The sequence below is a fragment of the Acipenser ruthenus genome, chromosome 45, assembly GCF_902713425.1.
Source record: "Acipenser ruthenus chromosome 45, fAciRut3.2 maternal haplotype, whole genome shotgun sequence".
NCBI classification, from domain to species: Eukaryota; Metazoa; Chordata; class Actinopteri; order Acipenseriformes; family Acipenseridae; genus Acipenser; species Acipenser ruthenus.
Window position 1 is genome coordinate 9,503,161 of NC_081233.1, and position 18,005 is coordinate 9,521,165.

Below are 18,005 nucleotides of genomic sequence, written 5' to 3' on the forward strand. Positions count from 1 at the left end.
AAATCTGATCATTTAACCTATATAAAACAGCAGGGAATAAAGCATTTGACCCAGTATCACGAAACAGCAGATTACCATTACCTGAATCCACCAAGCAGTAGGTAGATTTAAAAAATATCATTAAAAAAAAATAAAAGTGCCCCCCCCCACCCACCCACCCAAAAAGACAAATCAAGAACACACACAACCACCAATTGTTAGAAAATTCTTTATTGACAAAAAATGTATTCCAATCCAACGCATTTTATTTTCATACAAGCTACTGTGGTGAACCACAAAAAAAAAACAAATAGTAAGATTGTAAAAAAAAACAAAAACAAACGATTAAAGAGAGACCTTGAAAATACCCCATTCCACCCCCACATAAAAACACAAAAACCACCTGTTTAGAGGAGAACTGGGTTAGCAGAGATACCCCCTTTATGCCACCTCTCCAGTCACCCATCGTAGGCTGCTGTTATTGGGGGCATGGAAAGCAAAACCACACGAGTGCCCCCGAAGAGCAGAGCCGACAGCTCAGCGGGTCGCAGCCAGACCAACACCCAGCCCTTACAGCTCTGGCACAGAAGCTTTGCATCACCCTCTAGAATGCACTATTTTTACTCCTTGAAGGGTCGAATGCAACCTGCTGAACAATGTTAACATACTGAATCACACATCGCTTTGTAGTTTTCCCTCTACACTTGTGACTTTTTGAAAATCTAACATGAAATACTGTTCTACTATTATGGATCGGACTTGTGACATCATTTTGTAGTTTCTTGGATTACACTGTTAAAAAGACCTAAAACTATTTTTTTTAATTTTTATTACGTCTCAACCCTAAAATTCAAGCTACGGCTGAACATTTTGAATCACTCCCTGCGCTGCAGGTACTGCGCTGCCTCACCTGTCACCTGTCTGCACTGGGGCGGAGTCTCTCTCTCTCTATTCCCTCAATGTTAGCATCACCTGATAGAATGCATGGGACTGAAGAGCCCACCCTAAAGATGTCATTTAAATTGTGAGAGTAAAATACAGGTTTTAAAACTAATGAAACAGTTAAAAGGTTGGAAAAATAAAATCAAGGTTGGGGTAAGGGGGGGGGGTAATAAAAAATAATTTAGTAGAGGAGGTAAAACGTCTGCAGCTATGTTACACATTTCCACCAAAGCGATCTGCTCGTTTTCTCTTCTTTGCCTGATGAAACAAAAAAATAAATAAATAAATAAATTTGAGCTCAATAATTGAACTGCATGCTTACTGAACCAGGGATGGAAGTCAGACTCCCATTGCGCAGCAGTTTGATCTATTCCTGGTTCTTGGAGTTCAATAAAGACTCACCCAAGCTTGTTACCTCTACACTGGGGCTAATCAAGCTTGTAGTAAAACCTGGAATGGGTGAAACTGCTGTGCAATAGGAGTCATTTACATCCCTGTGAATGCAGTCTTGATCAGACACTATATTTTGGCTAAACTCCCTCCCAGTCCCTCCGCTCGAACCACTGGGAGCACCCTGCCTCCCTCCCAGTCCCACACACTCAAACCGCAAGCTCGGTTTACCTCGATGTCATCTGTGGCTCCAGCAGCGCTTGTGAGGATTCCAAACCTCTCCTTTCTCTTCTTCAGCTTCTCATCCTCCTCCACCTGAAAAAGGAGCGCAAGCAAGAAAAAAGGAAAGAAATGAGTTTTTTAAAAAAAGGACACAAGTCAAAAAAATGTTATGAAAAAAACTAAAAACCTCTGAAATGGAGGAATATAAATACTGCAAAATACTGGGTGGACTGATTTCTCAAGAGTCAACAGATTGCAAAAAATCCTTCAAATTGTAAATCTGAAGAAACCCAAGCGGCAAAAGCGTGCAGTAAAAGTCTCGCTCATGCTCTGTAAATGAAGGCAAACCTCAGTTGTACAAATTTAAAAGGAGGGGGCTTGAAATGACTGAAGAGACATCCCCAGGACTGGCAGAGCAGAATGGAAAGGCTGGATAAAGGTTATCTGGGAGAGAGACCGCTCTGCAAACAGGGAGCACGGCGTACTGTCAACAAGACAAATTTCAGGTCAGAAGCCAGGAGGTCACGACACTCTGCAGCCAAACCCATTCCTCACTCGCTGCGGATCACACGGCGCAGGCTCAAGGGGGGCCCCGTGCTGGAGCGGGGTGGCCAATGTCAAAGTGGTACTAAGTAAATATACAAGGACCTGGCAGAGCACACACTAGGGAGGCTCGAACTGGCTGAGCATGCTAGGACGCGCATGATCGTGCACAACCCTCCCCAAAAAAGGGTCTATAAAAAGGCTTTGTAAAACACTGGAAGCCTCACGCAGTTCAGAGTCTACAGACAGGCAAAGTGTGGAGCCCACGCAGGCTACCCCAAAGTGTGGAGCCCACGCAGGCTACCCCAAAGTGTGGAGCCCACGCAGGCTACCCCAAAGTGCGGAGCCCACGCAGGCTACCCCAAAGTGCGGAGCCCACGCAGGCTACCCCAAAGTGCGGAGCCCACGCAGGCTACCCCAAAGTGTGGAGCCCACGCAGGCTACCCCAAAGTGTGGAGCCCACGCAGGCTACCCCAAAGTGTGGAGCCCACGCAGGCTACCCCTGTGTTAGTTACACAACCAGCAGATGGTTTATCGCGAAGTCGCCAATTTAGAGAAAACAGCATCTACCTCGCAAACCCAACAGCCTATCAACTGTATAAATCAGTACCACAAGAGACTTGCAAGTTCCTGTCAAATTAATGTAAAAAACAAATACAAAAACAACATGCGACACAGAACTATGGGAGATTTCTCCTCCCTCCCCGCTAAAGTCAATATTAAAAAAAAAAAAAAAAAAAACCTTGACTGGACTAAATGGGCTTTTAGGTCCAGATGTGAAAGCAGGCTTACGGCACACCTAAAAACAAAACCAAAAAAATCAACTATGTAAAAAGGTGGCAAGATGCACTTAAATCCACAATAATGGCAGTTAAACAAATCCAGTGCATCTGTTTGATTTCAGCAGCAGCAGCAGCAGCTCCCTTTCCTTGCCCCCCTGGGAGAGCAGGAGGGGGGGGGGTGTAATCACAGCCCCCTTGCAGTCCCACTAAATCAACATTGTTCTAATGATGTGTCACACTTGACCCCTGGCAGCGCCCTGCCCCTCACGTGATGCCTGTCCCACAATGGGCAGCCTCTCCATTTTTAGTGCCTCGCTGACACATTTTGATTCATGGGCCCGCCTGGCCCCGTCAAGAGAAAATTACCCCTATCAAAACGCCAGCATCTTCACATTCATCAACTCAACCTCTGGCCCCCGGCAACACTTCTCATGCTCAACGCGCCACGGCCATCGGAGCAGAGAATTAACCTCAGCGGCACCCCCTGTCAGAGCGGAGAGAGGGGATTTACCACAATAAAAAAAAGGGGTTGGAGGAGGAGTGTGGGGTGTGCACTGCACCCCCTCCAGCAATCACAGCCAGCTCTGTATCTTCATCAGAAAACACAAGAGCCTGATCACAAAGCCACCACTGTGCCTCGTTCACAGGAATGCCAAGTCTACAGCAGCACGGACACACAACTGCTAATGCTTTTCTGCATCTGATGTAACAGTATGCAGACATGAAGGGATGGGCACAAGACTCCTACTGCAGAGCAGTTTCACCCATTCCAGGTTTTGCTACAAGCTTGGATTAGACACCCCCCTCAGTGTTGAGGTAACAAGCTCAGGTGTGTCTTTTTAAAACTCCAAGTAAAACCAGGAATGGATCAAAACTGCTGTGCAATGGATTGGCTTATTGCCACCCCTGAAAAAGACATGAAGGCTGTCAATGACTGGTGGTTAAAAAAATAAACAGAGCAGTGAAACGGTTCATCTTCACTGGACACTAGGGGAACCTCGCATCACAAAAAGTGTGCCGCCTGCATCACTGACACAGCCAGAGAACACAAACTAATGAACTTCATTTTTGGTACAAAGCTGCATTCTATGATTTTTCTCGGATGATACCATCATTCAGTGTTCTGTCTCTCTACCCTAGAGTCACATGACAATACAGCAGCTATACAAACCCACTCTAACTGCACTCATCTATATTCTACCCTCTGAAGGCTGCACACAGACCCTACGCTATACAGCCACACACACAAGCAGTCACCATGGAGATAATCCCACAAGACGCAGCGTGAAGCCGAACACAATGCATCTCGAGTGGGACCCGAGTCTCCCGTATCTGCTGATGAATGGGTTGACGGCAGTTATACAGAACGGCGATGGGCCGCTGTTGACTGCGTCGCTATGGAGATAAACCTGCGAGTGATCGCATGCCTGTCACCGACGCAAACCCACTCACCTGTGAAAATCGCTGGAGGCCAATCCACCTGCAGCATTTGAAGCTCAAAACTAAGATCACGGCTCCTGCCTGCATCAGCGTCACACGCCGTGACCGGCTCAAGTTTAACCTTGGACTGTTCAACACGTTCTCATGCCTCTTTAAACTGACTGAGAATTATCACTGCTCCCTTTGTTTTGCTAAGAAAAAACACAAATCTTTCAAGTATGCTATAGATCCAGATGCTTCCTGGTAACTTCTGGATCCTTTCTCAACAGGGACGCAAACAAGACCCCTGTTGCACAGCAGTTGGATCCATTCCTGGTTTTACTAAAAAAAAAAAAAAGTTTACTAAGACACACTTGAGCTTGCTACTTGAACACCGCGGCTATTCCAGCTCGTATTAAAAACCTGGAATGGCTGAAACAGCTATGCAACAGGAGTCTTATTTCCATCCCTGTGTAATTAAAAGGCGGTCAGAGTGACTCGCATTGGAACGATCATGGTTTCCAGACCCTGTGCAGTATCACCAACTTTACACAAGACGACACCTGGGCTGTCGACAGTCACACCCCACTCCCCGCTGACACCCGTCAAGCACACACTGCTTTCAACTCACACCTGGAGCAGCACAGGTCTTCAAGGGAATCAGGCTGTCAAGCATTCTATTTAAATCACACACACACACACACACACACACACACAGAGACACAGACACTCACACACACACCACCACAGTGAAGCATAACTGAAACCAATCAAACTGAAAAAAAACTGAAAAAAAAAAAAAAAATGCTAGAACCAGGATTGGCTCAAACTAGGTTTTAGAAAATAAATAAAAAAAAAACAGCACACCGAAGTTTTAAAGTCTATTAATGTATTTAATCGTGTGTAAAACGGCAGAGGCTAAACCTACTGCCAGGTGCCAGAAACTCCCCCCCCCCCCCCCCCCGGCTTTGTCAGGGGGTTATTTAAACAAATCACATCAACAAAACTTCACCTCTCCAAAAACTGTCAGCCTCCCCCAGCCCACGCCAGGCAGGCAGGGCAAGGGTCACACAGAGCCACGGTTCCAACCTGTCTCCACCCCGCACCTCTGGAGCAGAGCTAGGTGCTGTAATGAGTGAACCCGGCTAGAACGAAGACTGTTTTTGTTTTTAATTGGATTGAAAAGGAGTCTGCAGGAATCCCAGGCTGTAGCGAGCAAGGTCCCATCCATGCGTAACTAAGCAATTGAAATCAGACTTTAAAATGAGCTGACAAAAATTAGGTGTAGAGTACATCATAACGTTTGGCTGGGCTGTACTGCGCCCTTCAGAGTTTAAAAAAACGGAGCTGTGTTTTTACCCCCAGATTATGAGGCTACGCTAAACTTGTGGTACAGAATGTTTTATCACAAATCGGACAAGGAGATTCTCTAGATAGGAGATAATCTCTAGGAGACAGAACGTACACCAGTAGTGTAAATAAAAAAAGCAAGCACGACAGATCGAAATCAAAACCCCATCTACATTTCTCCACGCAAGGCCCTGTGTTATGACACGGTGAAATGCAAAAGGCAAATGTTTTTTTTGTGCTCATGCCAACAAGCGAAGGGGAGTGGGGTGGAGGTGTTCTACCTGACCTGGATAAACTACATGCAGGTGCTAGAGCAGGGCTGGCCAACCCCGGCCCCAGAGAGACACAACCCAGCAGCTTTTCTGGGCATCTTTAAATCAATGGCTGAAGTTAGCGCTGACCAATTAGGAAAAGAATTTGAAGTAACTGAGGACTCGGTGGAATGAAATCCAGAAGACCCTTCGGCTCTCCAAGAGCAAAGGTTGCCCCCCCCCTCCCCCGTGTAGAAGAACCTCTTGCAAGTGTGACTCTGTGCTTGACCGTAGACAACGAGGAACGAAGCGAAGTGCTGGACCGCCGCTTGAGATGCGCCCACATGGAGTCCTCTTCCAAGTTTAAGACCTGGAGCACAGCCCGCCCACCCCGTTACACACTGCACATAACATGCAACGGGATCCTTGAATGCACCCCAAGCACTTGAGCATCAGGGCTTTGGAAAGAGCGAGCAGCAGAACATAAAAAAAAAAAAAAAAAAACACAGCTTATTACAAAAGAAAACAGCGTGCGGAGCTCAGCCTATCAGAGTCAAGGGCACACCATACTGAAAATCAGGGAGTTTAACTCAACTCCAACCCTGAAAGCATGCATGTTCCCATTACCTGCATGAACAAAACACATTTCTTATGCAAATGCATTTATATATATAAAAAATGTTCCGGAAAAATAGCCTTTACAAATCAATTGCATACAAAATTAGTAACTGGACTCTAATGTGTTTTAAATACTTTATCTGGCATGCAAAACCCATTATAAAAAAATATATAGCACAGCGGGGGGGGGGACGGGGGGGACACAAACACACAACAGCCCACCGAAACGGCGTTTCAAAGGCACTCATTAATTGTGTGCGTCAGCAGCACCCAAACTGCATTGTGCTGCCGACGGACTCTCCCCAGGGCACACTTCATTATGTTCATCAAGCCCAGCTGCAGAGCCACGCCGCAGCCATGAAAGGTTTTGATAAACCCATTCTGATTATACTGGAGGGCTCTGGCGAGCGAGCGATGAATCCAAGGCTTCACGGAAAAGGTCAATTAATATCCCTAACGGGACAGGGACACACTGCCATCGCGTCCCCAGAGAGGGAGAGACACTGTGTGTGAATTAATAAGGTACAAGCTTAGAGCCAGCGACATCACGACTCACGGTGCGAATAGCTAAGTAAATGCTTGGCCGTTGTTAAATAAAGATAAATAGGGTTTGTTGAAACCTGCCTTGCCCATCGTTATAATTCCAAAAGTATTTTATGCAAATCAAGAGTATAATAGTTTATTAACACATCTGTGCAGCTTTCCACAGAAAACACTTCAAACCAACAAAACTGTTAGAATGACCTAGCTCCAGTACCTGAATGCACAGTACAAGTTTGAAGGAAATTGCTTTGGTTTTGCAAAAAACAGCTACAGCTTCTGCACCTAAAAAGCATCAATAAAAAAGCTGAGAAATCCTTAGTTAAAAGTCCAAGGAGAATGCTGCTCTCCAGGACAGCAGCAGAACTGGGTTAACCAGCTGAATCCTCCCAGAATGACATCACTGAGCGAGAGAAGTGCAAGTCGCATTCAACGTCCAGAACAAAAGGGACAGATTCTGTTTCACAGCAGGGACAAACGAAACCAGATGACTGGTTAAAGCCAGGTCACGAGTGCAGCAGCGTAACCCCTGCCTCCCCTTTCCAAACACACACATCATCTCTCCACACACACACACACACATTTCCTTTATTACTGCCCAAGAACTTCTTCAGCCTTTCCAAATGTTTGCCAGGAATGCGATTCTTTTCAAACTCTTGACTAAAAGGGAGAAGAAAAAAAAAAAAAAACACACAGCTTTGCCAGATTCATTAACTCTCTCCCATTCTTTCTCCAGTTGTGCAAGAGGGGGGCTGACATCACATGACCGAGCAGAAGTGAAGTAAGGCGCACCGGGGGGGGCAGAGGTAATTCTATTCTGTGAATCGTAAAACACAATCTGGGAGTGAGGTACTGGAGTCGCATTGTCCACAAGGAGACTGATTTAGTAACATGGCTGAAACAAGAGGCTTTCACAGAAGAACAATGGGCTTTTTCTTGGACGGACGCGGTACAAGTGGGGAGCAAATTGCACCCCCCTAACAACCCCCCCCAACCACCACCGAAAAAAAATAAAGTGAGAAATGATTCACAATGCTTAGCAGCATCAAGAAAAACCTAACCAGCAAAGAGATACTTTACCATGGTGAGGGACCAAGGACAGGGTTCTTGTGGGAAAACAAAGAAGGACTGTGTACTGAAGCTACCATTTCTCTTTTTACCAGCAAGAGTACCTGATTCGAAGCAAATCAACTGTAGTCTCAAGGATATACAGATTTTTCACAAGAGACTATTAGTTATCCACGCTCGCACAACGGGTGCAACATGCACTATTATTTTTATTTAAGGTTCCCACAAATTTAAACAGCACTATGATTTTGCACTTTGTAAAGTTTTTTTTGGATCACCAAAGTTACTGGCATCGAGAGATGAATTCAACTTTACCTTAAAAAAAAAAAAAAAAAAAAAAAAAAAAAGAGGGGGGAGAGAGAGAGAGAGAGAGAGAGAGAGAGAGAGAGAGAAAAGGTCGTAGCTAGAAAGCGATCAAGCAAACAAAACAGACACCAAAACAAATACAGGGCTGCCAACTAAAACAAAAACACACAACTGAAGCAGCATTGCTCTACATCCCCACCCTCCTCTGCTTTGTTAAAACATTTTAAAAAATGACACACACACACTGGGGTCTGTTCCTGGAATACCGCCTGTCCTTTCCTTGCATTGCTGAGCCAGTACAAAAGCATTAGGTGCACAAGCGCATCTCGAGCTCCATTCTCTGAGAGAGGAGGCTGGTCACAGTGACAGCCCCTCTCTGTAACAATTTCCATGGCTGCCAGAACTATTCTCCTCACTGTCATTTCTCATTATCCCAGGACAGAGAGACCCCCATTCAGGAAAACTCAACTCCACTGCTGTCTTTTGATTCCAATAAAATCAGAAAAAAAAACTAAAAGAAACAAAGCAGCTGTTTTGTTAAATGAAAGTTTCACTCAAGCAAGGTTAGGTCTTGTTAATTTCCCTCCTGTAGCACGCTACAGATTAGGCAGGGAATTGCCAGGCACACCAACACAAACGCTCAGATTTTATTTAACCTGTTTGTTTCTATGCTGAACTTCTCTATTAAAAAGACGTGTCTTTGTCCGATCTGAATAAAGTAAGAGGAGACTCTAGACGACGTTTCTGGCGGTGACAAAGAGGGGAGGAGTCATTACTGAATAAGGAACGTCACTTCCTCTTTACAGAGGGCCAAAACAGCAAGAAAATAAAACCCTCAAAAACACACACACGTGCAAGTTAACACGTGATCTTTTTAAAACACCACCACCAGAAAAGTTGCATTCGCATTTTCACAGAACACTGTTCATTTGGTAAGAATACTTCACCCTGATGCATCAAACCCCCCCCTTCTCAAAACTATTTTACAGCTGCAGCAACTGACGGCCGTTATTCCGATTTCACACGCAACCTGCGGGTCAAAGCCGACTACCTAAATATCAGCCAAGATGAAACGGTAGCCCCGTCAGTCCACAGATGATAGACAAAGAGAATCACAGCACTGCAAGTATTCCGAGCACAAATCAGCCTAGCTTGCAGTCTAATTACATTTTGTACCCCCCCCCCCCACATGGTCAGATCGTGTCCTGGAAAGAGCAGCATTAGAGCAGCGAGCGGCTGGTGGTTGTGGTTCTGCAACAAGCATTGTGGCTTCCCTTCCCTGGGAGCTGCGTGCCGGGCACTTCCGACGCACACAAAAGCCAGCGCAGAGAGTCCTGCCGCGATAATTACATTTGCCACTCTTGCAAAGCCATTTACCCCCAACCAGGGGCTATTATATCTGCCCCCCTGATGCAAAAAGACATTTGGAGAGAGAAACAATAAAAAAACGAGGGCAAACTAATGGAGCAGAAGAAAAACACCTGTAAAAATAAAGGGAGTTGTTTCTTTAAGAGCCTTAAGCCGATAAATGGGGGGGGGGGGGGGGGTCAGAGCAGTTTAAGGAGTATCATTTATAGTTTATTTATACTCTGCTCACGATTGTAACACACACCCCCAGTTTAGTCTGCGCTAAAATATGGAAGCAATTTGTGCTACCACAGGACAGCCTTAAAGGGTTATTTTTTATACAAACACTGGTCTTGGAAAAGGTCAAGTGGCTTCGACCTTTCGGGTCTTGCAGGTGGATTCACTTGACAGAGACTCATGTGCGTGCCAGCACTGGTTAGCAGGGATATTTAACTCTTTTCATTCAGGGTGAAAAGAATTAGTCTGAGGCAGCCGGCCCCACTCCAATCATCATACAAAACAGAACAAGCTTCAGGGAACATCAAGAGTCATTCAGAACTTTCTTTTGCCATTCTTACTTGGTATTATAAAAAGACACGTGAAATACCAATATGAGAAACAGCTGTAGAGAGAGAATACACAAGACACGAGTTGCAGAACAAACTTGAGTTTTTGCAAAGTTAAATCTGCAGCTACCAGCAGCTGCAGTTTGTTTGAAATTCAAAAGCGTGTATGTATGTGACAGAAATAGAGCATCAAAATCCATCGCATTTCCAGCAATACTCCTGATTCGCTTCTTCCACAGCCAGACTGTCACGTTTTAAAAACATGGTTAGTATCAGGATAAAAACACAAATCACTTACAGATCAGGGTAACAGGATGCTCACTCTCAGACAGACAGAAAGACTTCCATTGCATTGCAGTCTGATCCAATCCTGGCCTTGCTCCGAGTTTAATAACACATCTCTGCTTATCACCTATCCACTGGGGCGATTCAAGCTCGTATTAAAACCAGGAACGGGTAAAACTAATATGCAACAGGAGGCCCATTTCCCCCGCATCACATAATCTAGCAGAGGGAAATTTGAAAATGCTGTACTAGGAAACCTTCAAGGAGACAGTCCAGTATATTTACATACAGCCTGGTTGCCTACCTTCTTTGAGACCGAAGACACATTCATCCCAAATCTCTGGGCTCTTTTTTTCAACTGGTCTACATTGACCTGGAAATGCCACAAAAAAATAAATTAATAATACAATTACACACAGGGCATTAATCTCAAGGAAGGTTGTTATTTTTTTTTACAATGCATGCAAGGCTAGCTTTAAAAAGTTCTTCAATTCTGCAAAGAAATGGTTTTCTGTAAAGCTTTGCGAACAGCCCCTGAAAACAACGAAGGCCTCCCAACTCACACTACACAACAGCAAGAGTTTAAAAAGTGTGTTACTTACAGCTGGCTGGCTGACTACAGAGGAATCTGAAAAAGAAAGTGAGCAGCAATTAAAAACTGCTATATAAAAACTCCTCCGCACCCTTTCCCAAAGCATCAAACATAAAAATGACTAAACCTGCGCTCCCTGTTGAAACGAACGGGGCGATCGCCCTCTGCACACCGGCACGATTCAGAAATCTGGTCTGCCTCAAAATCAATATCCGTTCTCTCTCGCTTTCCATGCTCTTTAAGCCGGATATCTGCTATTAGCTGCTGTGTTGTTGCTATTTCATGTATTACGCTACTGTCATTTTTTTTTTTTTTTTTTACTGCATATCATGTATTATGCATTTCTCTGTATTTAAAGTATTATGGGTTTTCTTGTAAAGCGCTTCGTGATGGTGCTCTGCTATGAAAGGCGCTATATAAAATAAAATTGGATTGATCGTTCTGACTGCGCGGTCCGGCACCAAAGTCATGAGTTTTTTCTTTTCAGAATTTATATTATGAAGAAAGTAACTCTGATACGATCCTGGACTCGCAGGGTAGACCTGGACAGTACTTCTGCTGGATGAAGCGCAGCAGAGTTTTTGAAAAGTGTTCAAATAGTTTGTCACTGGTACCTTTCCCCACGAGGTACCGAGCTACGATTTGACAGTGCCTCTGTAACCCAACACGCTGTGTAACGAGGCACAACGTTCCTGTCCCAAGCAACAGCGGATTAGGACGGGTCTGACTGCACTTCTAAACACACACACACACACACACACACACACACGTCCTGCACAACCGTTTATTAAGTCACCTTTTTCTGGGGCTGCTGGCAAACCAAATCTGCAATAGAACAGAAAGAGAGTGAAGTCAAAACACAGGGTGCTCAGCTAGTCCAAACCCAGGCAGCAGTGGAGGGTTTACCTGACCCAGTCAGTGAACTCAAAACATACCGCCTGCAGTGTCACTGGATTGCAAATGTTCTGAATGAACTGTTTGGGGTAGGACAATAAGATTGTTGACACTGAGAACACACATATATATAAAACATTGTAATAATTTCATTGCGCTATGTGGTGTCATACAGGGACTGAAATAAGACTGTTTCACCCATGTCCTTGATTAGCCCCAGTGTAGAGGTTACAAGCTCAGGTGAGTCTTATTAAACTCATAGTAGAACCAGGAATGGATCAAACCGCTTTGCAATGGAAGTCTAAAATTACACACGCAGTCAAAGAACTAAAGTGTGCCTACCTTTACTTCAGTACAGGGACTCCCACTGCATTCCTGGTTTCACTGTGAGTTTAATAAGACGCACCTGAGCTTGTTACCGGTACACAGTGGCTAACCGATCTCCTAGTAAAACCTGGAATGGGATGAAAGTGCTGTGCAGCGGGCGTCTCATTTCCATCGCTGCAGTACAATTGAACTGGGTTCTGTAAGCTGGCTTACCTTGCAGCTCGAGCAGCCTTCTTACTCTCGCCAGTCGGAGGGACGTTAAACCTCTGTGCTCTCTGCTGCAGCTTCTGAATGAAGAGACACAGACAAGAGTTAGAAAACTGCACGGATTTAAGACCCCCCTTCCACCCACCCCCCTCACAGACTTACTATCAGTGGCATCAAGAATCCCATTTTGAATTACCTCCCGTTACTCTGAGCTCTCGCTCCGCCCCCGGGTTACAGACACACTGATTGTAAAGCCAGTTAGTTAAACTACGAAAAGCTGGGCTGGCCAACCAAAGTAACCACACTCGCTGTTGAACGGAGGGAAATAAAGACTTCCATTGCATAACAGTTTTATCCGTTTCTGGTTTTAGTGCGAGTTTCATGAACTGCAATGCAACAGGGGGGTCTTTATTTGCATTGCTGCTGTTGCCAGTGCTGAACCCACACATGAATACACCAGAGCAGCGCAACGCTGGCACTCCCTCAAGCGAACACGAGGGCTGAAACCCCTTTTAAAAACCGGCTGTGTTTCAGCTCCGCAAGTGAACGAGACGCACACAGAATCCCTACCTCGTCAGGAGAGGTGGTGGACGCTATTTTAACCACCTTTTTATCTGCAGCCCTGAAACAACAAAAACAGAGAAAGAAACCTGGGTTATAAAATGTGATAAATATAGAACTTCTATGCATCAGAAACTTAACTGCATCGATCAAACACCACATACTTAAACAAATTACACTAGACTTAATTAATTATTTATGTTTTTTTATTATTTGAAAAGCAGCTAATTGCATTCAGACACACTGAAAAGCAGCATGCGGTTTACTGAACAGGTCAAAACAGCAGGCCAAGACTGCCCTCTCCTGGTAGAAAACGCAAGTGTGGGAACAGCTGCTAAAACACCACTGGAGACCTTAGCAAGACTCACGCAATCGCACGAGGCGCCCTTATTGAAAAAGGGGGGACCCCCAGCACGAAAGAACAGAAACAGACCCCCACTCACCCTCCCTCCTCTTTCTCAGCGACGGAGACCTTCTCTGGCTCTGCCGGCTCCTCCACGACTACCTTGACCTCCTCTTCCTGTTAAAAAAAAAAAAAACACACACACGGTTTAGCATTTTACAAAACACCACAACGTGGCTTGTGCCGGCCACGTTCGTACAATGTCAAGTTTAACCACGGTCACTAAAGACGCGAGCCCAGCCCCGATACCCATGCCTTCGCTGACACCTGAGCAGTTTATTTTGGTGTGTTCTGGATGTTGTTTCCTGAAAACAGGGAGCGCTGTGGTGTCCACAGCCCCTGAAGGTCGCTCTGAAGACACTGCTTCTTTGTTTCCGGGTGCAAGTGTGGCACAGCGAAGGGTAACCAGTTTAGTGCAGATGGTTCACCATGTATTCATCGCTTTCATTTCATCAATGTGACTCAACCAGTACCTCAGTATCTTCACCAAGGACTTCCTCTTCGTTCACCTCTTCCTCAACAGCTAAGAAACAGCAGAAACAGGCAAGTTAATACACTGTCAGGATGATCACTCATTAACAATACAAATGAACAGCTGCTATTGGGAAGGTTTGGTTGTTATATATATATATATATATATATATATATATATATATATATAAACACTCAGTACAGTAAAGTTAGAAGTAAACAATGCACCCCACTGAAATATCGTTCATGGTTTATAGTTCCTTAGTGGAGCCACATCCGCTAATCAGATGCACAAACACAAAGTCAATAGCACTTTGAACAAAGAAAAAAGAACCCAAACTTGACCCCTATATATAATGAGGAAATACACCGATAAAATACAACCAGTGCAGGAGCGCCCTCTAGTGCCCAAGAACTGAAACTGCACCGTTTGTGTTTTTTAATACCAATTCACTCCTTATACAATAATACTGAGAGGGGGTCCAATCACGGTCCTGAAGGGACTTGCTTCCACTCCTGCGGGTCTAACAACCAGCAAAATGTGCGCATGAACGACTTCAGGGTCTGGGTGGAGGTTTGATTGGTTCAGTTAACCCATTTAGAACAGGGTTTGGAACTGAAAGGCGATATGAAACAGTTGGGTGTTTTAGCTTCCGCTGTTCCAAGTCTATAAAACTGCGCAGCGGCGTCTTTGCTCACCGTGTTCCTCCAGATACGCCTGCAGTCGGTTCACCAGCTCTTGTTTGTTCCCTTTGGTCTCCAGACCCCGAGCAGTGCATTCCTGTTTCAGCTCGGCCAACTGTGGACACAAGAGGTTGAGAGCAGGGTCGGGGTCAGCTCCCGTTCTCGCAATTCCGCTTCCTCTGAATGGGGAGTGAGATTTATTCCAATTGCTTGTATTTGAAGCCACAGTAATTGACTAACAGACAGCGAGTTCAATTTAAGTGTAATGTGCCGTCACTGTGAGAAACTCATTTAACAGAACGCCGCGAATTGCAATTGTGATCAGTGACGTGTTAGCATTGATTAAGTAAAGGGGAATTGAATTTGGAAATGAAAAACAGCAATTGAGCGGGGCTTTAAAAGACTGTAAAATAACACAATATAGATCCTTAAAATAACTCCACGCTGAGATGAACGACGACGTGGTGTTATTGTTCCCACTAAACAAAGTCTGAAATTTGAATCACTACCACTAGCAACTCTGACTGAAGGGCGCACATGTGCACAATTGGAAATCCCGGCTGAGTGTTTTTAATTTGTTATCAGTAGTTGCAAGCATTCAAAAACGACTGAACTTCTTAAATGAAGCGTCAATGATTCGAGTAATCATTAAAAACACACCCACGCTGGTTAATATGAGCGCATCAGAGGACGTGGTTTCTAACACAGGCCCCACTCCCACCCAAACGAACAACATCCACTTCAAAAAATTAAACTCGCATAACCAAACACGAAAATAAAAAAGTTAAACACGTCACACTTTGATTTAAACATGACACGCTACACTAAAACGTTACAACAACTCCGCCTGTTTAATATTTGTAATAAATAATAAACACAACTTGAAGGAAAACGAATCTCGTCGGCCTCGAAACGGAAACAATGAAATAACTGCGCCTCGCCACGCCGCGCTTTCCCCGGTTAAACCCGCGTTACTGAAGCGCACTGTTAAACACGAAACCCGCTTGAACGGCGTCAGTTTTAAAACACATTTCACTGTTTTTTCTCCGGTTTTAAATTCCTCTTACCTTCAGTTTATGTAGCACCACAACCTCCGCCATCTTGTCGCTGTGCGCTGCTTGGCTCTAGCCAATCAGGTGCTGGTTCACAAAGAGCGTAAGAACGTGACGTGACACACAAAGGGCGGGAAGACGTACGGCCACGCTGTTTTAAAGTGATAACGTCATTTAAAAAAAATACTAGATGTAAGTCACCAGTAGATGGCGGCATTGGTACGTGTTTATTGCCGTGCGATTTCTTTAAGATCTCCTTGCATATCGAAAAACACGTCTGTTTGTAACCCCTTAAAGGTCCACAAAGAATCGAGCATCACCAGGAGGAAACGAAGCATTCGGGCGACCGGATCCAACCCGTCAGTGCAGTAAGCATCATTTGTATCTGTGCGACACACGTGTCTCATGCACCAACCCTTCACTGAATAGATCACTGAAAAAAAAGGACGCTTCATTCGAGTCACTTGCTGTCACTGTGTTGTACACGTAACACAGTATTGTGCTTCTGTTTCCATAATACCAACGCCACTCCAAAAATGGGCTGTTTCCAGGGCAACTGCCTCCCACTTATTTTGCAAATGCATTGATCTGTTTCCAAAGGGATATCTAAACATTCTGCTATTTAGAAAGAGCAGTAAAGGGTTTAAAAGGGTGTACGGACTCGTTCTGTGTGAGCTGAAGGACCAAGCTGTTAACTTTAGCGCCGGTAGACAAGTACAGGGGGGGAAAGGTGGTGTTCACAAGCTGCAATGCATTGTGGTCCCCCGACCTGTTTCTCCACTCGTGGAATAACAACTGTCTTCAAGCAGAGTTTATTTTCTAGTTTACACTGCAGTCATAAAATACTTGAAGCTCACAATGTACTGTAACTAAAATACTGTTCTATTGCAATGTTATGCAGGGATGGCAATAAGACTCCTATTGCACAGCAGTCTCATCCAGTCCAGGTTTTACTATGTGCTTGATCAGCCCTGATGTATGGGCAACAAGCTCAGGAGCGTCTTATTAAACTCCTAGCAATACCAGGAATGGATCACACTGCTGTGCAACGGGAGTCTTATTTCCATCCCTCTTTTAAATCAGCATTGTCTGCAAATCCGATATGATTTATTTCTTAGCAGACGCCCTTATCCAGGGCGACTTACAATTGTTACAAGATATCACATTATTTTTACATACAATTCCCCATTTATACAGTTGGGTTTTTACTGGAGCAATCTAGGTAAAGTACCTTGCTCAAGGGTACAGCAGCAGTGTCCCCCACCTGGGATTGAACCCAACTTTCTTATCTTTGCAATGAGGTTTTGCATGGTTTAAAATGCACTGAGGGGTTGGATCCGGTCGTGCGAACGCTCCGTCTCCTCCTCGTGATGCTCGAGTCGCTCTCGAATGTGTTTCAAGAAGAAAACGTTTGAACAGCGAGCGCTGGATTCCATGTGGACCTGAAGGGGTTAATCATTGAGGCTGCATGTCTTTCGCATAGACTTTAACACTTCCATGTTCACCACAACGTAACCAACATCCCTTTACAGACAGCGTGTGCTTCCGTTTTCACTTTAAAATTAATTGAATAAAAAAAAAACGACAAACACACCACGGTGCAAAACTTAAAACCTCCTTTTATTATTATTATTATTATTATTATTATTATTATTATTATTATTATTTATTGAGCATTTTAAAAAGGATCTATCTAGAGTACATACAAACCAGACACTTTGCAGAATATGATTTAGCTGTTAAAAAAAATGTACATGCAAGCGAAGAAAATAAATAAAACAGAGGGACTGGCTTTCGTCAAAATAAGAAAAAAAAAAGAATTAAAATCCTAATATATACAAAAAAAAGGTTCTAGCAGTTTTATCATAGGGTGGGATTGGGTTCAGTATCTCTCCACGTTAAAACGAATACAATGCAGAGCGCAGGCAGACTGCAGTTAAACTGCCATGCATCCCAGCTGATCTCCATTCACATGCTCGGGACCCTATTGCTTGTAACTGCAGGTAAATTGAATCTTCGATGCAGAAGGATGGGTTCAGCAGATCCTTCCGCTTTCCCACCTTACATGCCGTTCCCAGGAGCTGTTCTCCACTCAACAGTCTTCACGATATATTCTGCCTTCTCACTTGTAAAGGGATGGTCAGTCGCTGACCCCGATGCTTTCAGCGCAGTCTGCACTTTCATTGGTGTTTTGTTTTACTGCACT

General features: G+C 44.5%; 2 protein-coding genes across 2 annotated transcripts in view; both read right to left on the reverse strand.

The window, feature by feature from the left end:
• Positions 1-437: 437 nt before the first annotated feature.
• Positions 438-15,847, reverse strand: LOC117971066 (SAP domain-containing ribonucleoprotein-like). The gene is made up of 11 exons (XM_059013046.1): positions 15,815-15,847; positions 14,763-14,862; positions 14,066-14,115; positions 13,633-13,709; positions 13,199-13,250; positions 12,635-12,708; positions 11,997-12,025; positions 11,211-11,236; positions 10,913-10,981; positions 1,543-1,626; positions 438-557 (listed from the first exon to the last, which is right to left on the reverse strand). The coding sequence occupies exons 1-11, from the start codon at positions 15,845-15,847 to the stop codon at positions 438-440; spliced, it is 714 nt and encodes a 237-aa protein (XP_058869029.1).
• A 1,551-nt stretch (positions 15,848-17,398) lies between these two features.
• Positions 17,399-18,005, reverse strand: part of LOC117967065 (diacylglycerol kinase alpha-like) — a gene marked incomplete in the record, with an annotated part of 13,293 nt that continues 12,686 nt past the window's right edge. The window contains 1 exon segment of the mRNA XM_059013086.1: positions 17,399-18,005.